Source organism: Brachionichthys hirsutus, chromosome 7 (assembly GCF_040956055.1).
Source record: "Brachionichthys hirsutus isolate HB-005 chromosome 7, CSIRO-AGI_Bhir_v1, whole genome shotgun sequence".
NCBI lineage: Eukaryota > Metazoa > Chordata > Actinopteri > Lophiiformes > Brachionichthyidae > Brachionichthys > Brachionichthys hirsutus.
The window spans coordinates 9,141,047-9,147,217 of NC_090903.1; the positions used below are offsets into that span (position 1 = coordinate 9,141,047).

Here is a 6,171-nt window from a genome sequence, read left to right on the forward strand (position 1 = left end):
CCCAAGGGGGGGGGAGGCAGGAATGCTGCTCGGCCCCGGAGTCCCGTTATCTTCCCAGTGAAAAGATTCCATACGCCAGTTCCTCCGCCTGACTCGAAACACACTATTTACAGCCATGTTGGCAGGCACTAAAGTGATATACATATATGATGTGACTATTCAACTGAAAACTGTGCAGCTATAACCATCATGTGTCGACAACACAGACAGAAAAAGCATTGGAGCTTTGTTTTTTCTGATTATCATTTTTCTTATGTGAAAGAAAGGGCCTAGTTTTCCTGTTTAAAATGTGTTCTTCCCAAACGTTTGGCACATGCCCTGCTCTTCACCCTCCACTCCAGAATTCTGTGTGCATGTGCCTGTGTGCGTGTGTGTGTGTGTGTGTGCGTGTGCAAGGTGAATAACTGGAACTCATCAGCTACGCTGTCCTCCGGTGTGAGCAGAGGATGTGAGCGCACACTTTGTGCTCTGGTGAGTGTTGGTGCGTTTGTTTACACGTCTTCCTCTGTGAGTGCATGTGAGAAACGGTGCGGAGGAAACGTTGGAATGGAAGGAAGAAACAAACTCGATGGAAAAGAGTGAGAAAATCCTCTTCTGGCGCTGACCCTGCACTTCTTTCCCAGCCAGTCTGCAGTCGATCTCTTGTATTTATTTGAATGTTTCGCTCTTCCACGTTGATTCAGCGCCGCTGTGTTCAGAAGTGCACGTGTGCCAATGGCTTCTGTCGTCTTTGTCCAGCCTAAACGTGCTTGAGCAAAACTTTTTCTCTCATTTTCTATTTATTATTTCATTTCAAATTCTGCATTTTTGTTGTCATTTGTTTTTTTGGGGTTGTTTCCTTTTTTCTTTTTTTTTATACGTTTTTTTTTTTTGTCCCATGTTGAAATGATTCAGACACACATCACCAAAGCTGTCCTGGGCTTTTTCTTAAAGGGGTGTGGATTTCGTGTTGTCGTTAGAGGAGGGTTTCAACATCCTGCAAAATGTCCGCAGAAGTTTTTCAATCCCCTTGTTTTGTAGCAACGTCTGTGTGGTCGTACCGATCGTTCCTTTTGTCGTTTTGTTACTGTTGAGCTGCAACATTTTGGGGGAAACGTCCTGCATGATCCAACAGTGTTTCTGGAGCTGTTGTATATACCCTTTGTGAATATTTTGTGACTGTACAGTGCTGTATGCATCCATTACTGTCAGCTACATGGTACTGTCATGACTGAACACAGGCACACGCAGAATCCCTTCAACCTGTCCAATACTGTAATGAATTGATCCAAATGCACGCTCGCTGACCTTCTATTGAGTACCTGTGTATTGTGTGCAGTTTTTCCATTACTCAGTGACAATGCATCAGTGGAGGGGGATATTAATGTTTCCAAAAACTAGGTTTAATGTCTGTGACCTCATCACAAAGCTCTAAAGTGAGAATGTGCAAAGTCCTGTTGATTGTTTTGAGGCCTAATTATGAGCTTTTTACTAACAATAGTTTGCAAAAACGTGTGAACGTAATTTGTGCATCACCATCGCATTTTATATTGTTTCGACTCCTAAGTTATGATTCTTGTCCCGTGTCTTTATAACAGATATAATTTGGTTTCGACAGTTTTGTGCAGTACAGTAAATCGCAGATAATTCATTTAAAATGTACCGTGTGGCTGGAAAAAACAGTCGCCGCGTCGACATTTGCAATCATCGGAAAAATTGGAAAAAGGCTTTCCTGATCCTCGAAACCGATGACATCACCTGCACATAACACAGTTGATGGATCAGATGTTGTTCGTGACCGTCTGTATGTTAGTTAAGGACAAGGCACTGCCACACGGGGGGTGTTTTTATTCCCTGCACAGTGTAACCAAGTGTATCACAAAAATGTGTTTAGTAATTTGAGCGACACAAATTTTACTGTTTTATTGCAAAAGTTGGGGAATGAGTTTAGGATTTAAAAAAATAATAATTGAATGCAATTAATATTGTGAAGTTAAATTTGGAGGAGATCCGCTCTGGTTTGAATCATAAAGAGAGGCTGTGGCAGAGGAATGAGGGCGGGGTCGGGAATGTAAGGAAAATATGTATATAATGTAAATGACAAATAGAGACACGTTAACAGAAATGTATTCATTTTCCTCAGGAGGAGTGTTCATAGTGTATGTAGAATTTGTAAAGCTTCCATCCTCCTGTCAGACATTGAATTGGCAAAATGAGTCTGTGTTTGCTTGTGTCTGTGCAGACCTCTCTAACCACGTCTGTTCATTTGTGTAAGATACTTTATGTGGCCCTTCGCCGGGGTTTTCAAGAAAAAACAATACATTTTTCCTTTGTGTAATATTAAACTTCTGCGTATTTCTCTATTACCTGTGTACTTTATAAAGGTGCTAAAAAAATTATTCAAAAGCATTTTGAGGTATAATTGGGACTTAAGGGTTGTTTCCAAAATTACAGTTTGTAAAAGATTTTGTCAAATTTATCATTTTTATGCAATTTGGCAAATGATGCTATAAAAGGTACAATCTGAAGTGATTGGCACAATAAGTGGCAGTTGTCTCTTTGGTTTTGTACATTCTATGTACAATCATTTCATATTCTAAACTGGTCAGAAAACACATTGTGATTTTTAGTCTTGCAAAATCTGTATGTAGTTAGATGGCGTGACATCCCAATATTTATCTAATAAATATGTATTCAGATGAAACACAAGTCATGGCCTCTGCATCTTTTGGCATTCAAAGTTCAACCAGCCTTTAATCAATTATTAAAAGTCTGCAGCAAAAAGAGTTCCTTATACCATCAACCGTAATGAAATATGCATCGAATTTGAAATGACAGTTAAAAAGTGATTACACTTGTTCGTAATTTATTTTTAATAAACTGCAGGACCACAGACCAGCCGGTGGCCATCATGACCCGTGCTAACTCTCATGTTGAGTATTGATCATAAATGATAAACGGTCTGAACACATGACTGGACTTGACTGAGGTCCAGGTTTGATACGTTGCCATGCAAAGATGGGACTTGTACCGTACCAGATCCATATTACGGTGTCTAAAGGGTTAGGGTTGCACAGCTTTTAAGATCCAACCAGGAAGCAACACTTAATGATATTTCTTTCTTCATTGCTGACACCCTGGAAATGTTTAGTCACAACTGTATGTGAAAGCATTTATATTTTTCAAGACCTTTGAATAAATTAAAAGTAGAGAGGATCGGTAAAAGTGATTCCATTTCAAGGTCTGAGTCACAAACCCCTCGAATCGTTCATGAATCTTGTGTGTGCCAGTCGTGCATGTATGATGAACATGTTTTTTAATGTTTAAAGCTTCCATTATAGCGCTTTAAAAAACTAAAACTAAAAACAAAACATTTTTCTCAGCTTGCGTGAGCACAAAGTCCATTCATTCATTTTCTTCTGCTGATCAAGGTCCAGGTCACTCTCTCCCCGGCCACACAAAAATCCAATGTTTTCAAATCAGATTTGAGTCACTTTCATTTGTGAACCAGCGTCGGATAAATAATTTATTAGTGGCCATACGACATGAATGAGAGCAGTCAGTTTTCATCTAGCTGTTTTTGCACTTGTACAGAATTCTGTTGTCTCCGGCAAATGCAAAAACACGTCAACACATGCATGCCTGCATGTTCTGCAGGATATATTATTTTATTATTTCTGTTTTGTTTTGATTGAGGACCCTCTTGAAAACGAGATGGTTTCATCTCAAGGGGTTTTATCCTTTCAAGTAAATAAATAAATATGCATCATGCACTTCTGACTGTAAACTGTCGAAACACCCGAATTTAATCTGAGCAAAGCTTGAATATTGCGTAAATCACCAAGCACCTCAGAAACGCACATTTGAAGTGAACCTAAATAAAGATGTTGTAGTTCCTAACTCTCCCATGGGGTGTCGCTGTCTGACCCTGGGGTTGTGTGTGACGTCATTCGTAAACACCAGCTGACAGCAGCAGAGGAGCTATGCTGCAAATACAAAAACGTGTACGGTACAGCCGGCCCGTCGTGGCCGCTGCGAGGCTCTTCTCCTCCGCTGCTCCCGGGAACCCGGTCGTGTTTCTGGACGTGGAGGCCGACGGAGAGCCTCTCGGGAGAGTCGTCATCCAGGTAGCTAGCTAGCTAGCTAGCTTACCTAGCCTCCCCAGTGCAGCACGCAGAGACGCTCGTTCAGGGATCTCAATGTGATTTGTTATTCTCTTTTCTGCCTCGTGTTGCAGTTAAACGCGGATGTTGTACCAAAGACTGCAGGTATGTTAAATGACCTTATGAAGAGCAGAGTAATATCCGTTTTATGAAGTATTAAAGTAGTTGTTGTTGTTTTCTCCAGAGAACTTCCGCGCCCTTTGCACCGGGGAGCTCGGCTTCGGCTACAAGGGATCTGTGTTCCACCGGGTCGTTCCCGAGTTCATGTGTCAGGTAAAGAGTCACAACTCAAGAAAGCGCTTCCCCTTTCAGAAAACAAGCCGACATGAAGGGCAGAGCCTTTTCAACGCGATCAACTTTTAATGCCTTTAAAAGTTAACGGGCAGAGAGGGTCGTGCCAGTCCATGAGGAGGAGGATTACTGCTGTAATGTGTGATTTATTCCCGTGTTTTCTGTTACAGGGAGGAGATTTCACCAACCACAACGGCACCGGAGGGAAATCTATATATGGGGCGAAATTCGGAGATGAAAATTTCCGGTTAAAACACACTGGTCCAGGTACGTCTACTCAGTTTTCTCCTTCATTTGTCTGAGACTGCTTCATCTCGTACAACACAAAAGGTCTTTTATCCATCCGTGATGCTTGACATCACTTCTTACGGGATTTCTGCTCCGATCTCGGGGCTGCTGCGATGTTTTAAATCCAAAAGCAGTTGATTAATGAGGACTTATTGAAGGCTACACTTATTTGATTGCGTTTGACTCTTCTACAAGAAAATGGACGGATGACTGGATATTTTGTTTCCCTACATTATGACATTAATCCTCTCTGATCATGCGACTGTGCTGTATTTGGACGTGCTGCCTGTCCACTAGATGGCAGTGTCTAATTTCACTCGGCACGTCCAATCTGAATTTCGCAGTCCTTAAGGTGATGACCTACTTTTTAGTGAGACAACATGCACGAATCAAAATAGCTGCTTCCCTGAATAAACCTCGTCCACGCACTGATTGTTTAGCTTGTGTTGCAATCGTACTTCAGAAAAGATAAAGAGCTTTTTGTTTGCTCGGTGGTGAACGATCTCTGAATCTTTTGCCTTTTGCCACTATGATCGCTGCAGGAACACTTTCAATGGCGAATTCAGGATCGAACACCAACGGCTCACAGTTCTTCATCTGCCTGACTAAAACCGAATGGTAAATACTTCTATGGAACCTTTGAAACCGATACCGCAGCTGTGTTACGGGAGCAACTTCTCCTCTCTTTCGACAGGCTGGATGGGAAGCACGTGGTGTTTGGGCAGGTGATGGAAGGGATGGGCGTGGTCACCAAGATGGAGTCCTTCGGACTACATGACGGCGGCGTCATCAGGAAACTAGTTATCACGGACTGTGGAGAGGCCAAATGAAGCCGAAAACCACACGGAGGCTTACAATGATGAACATCCTCTATTCATTGTCATTCGCTTCTTTAAACTCATGGAATCTTCACTGTAATTATGTTCAGAGACGCACACATTTCTCATTTAATTCTCAAAATCAAGTATCAGATGTTCATATTGTGTGTTTTCTGATATTTAAATATTTTTAAACGGCAAGAGCGGGAGTCGACTAAAACAGTTTTGTCTTGTTCGCTACAGATGGCGTAACGTCTTCCGTCTACTTTCTGTCCACATCCTAAATTATCCTCGATGTAAACTGTTGTTGTTGTGCAATTAGTCTCTATTTACTAGTAAATAAATGCCCATTTCAGCGCTTACTAGCTCGGGTCTTTGGTGCAGGACGTTTGCTCTCATGTGCCGCCGGCCTCGCTGGTCTTGAAGCTTCCTGGAGAGGATCCAGCAGCTTTTTTTAGACTTCAGCTCTGCAGCACAACTGATTTCCTGTCCATCAGAGCAGGATGTGACTTCCGCCTCCAGTTGAGCTGCAAAGAGGCGAATGCAGTTGACAGAGAGGACTGCAGGCTCTCTGCCCTCATTTGGACACAGTGAAAGCAGATTACTTGATCTGCTGGAGCCATTATGAACCT

General features: G+C 42.1%; 1 protein-coding gene across 1 annotated transcript; it reads left to right on the plus strand.

Moving 5' to 3' along the window:
• The first annotated feature begins 3,929 nt into the window (after positions 1-3,929).
• Positions 3,930-5,917, plus strand: ppifa (peptidylprolyl isomerase Fa). Its single transcript, XM_068741746.1, has 6 exons — positions 3,930-4,106; positions 4,217-4,247; positions 4,327-4,415; positions 4,604-4,700; positions 5,264-5,339; positions 5,416-5,917. The coding sequence occupies exons 1-6, from the start codon at positions 3,963-3,965 to the stop codon at positions 5,549-5,551; spliced, it is 573 nt and encodes a 190-aa protein (XP_068597847.1). The 5' UTR covers positions 3,930-3,962; the 3' UTR covers positions 5,552-5,917.
• Positions 5,918-6,171: the final 254 nt, after the last annotated feature.

Bases quoted from the DNA above. Each gene is read 5' to 3' on its own strand.
- ppifa (XM_068741746.1), top strand. From the start codon at position 3,963: ATGCTGCAAATACAAAAACGTGTACGGTACAGCCGGCCCGTCGTGGCC. The intron at 4,107-4,216 runs GTAGCTAGCTAG...CTCGTGTTGCAG, and splicing joins TCGGGAGAGTCGTCATCCAG to TTAAACGCGGATGTTGTACC. The intron at 4,701-5,263 runs GTACGTCTACTC...TGATCGCTGCAG, and splicing joins GTTAAAACACACTGGTCCAG to GAACACTTTCAATGGCGAAT.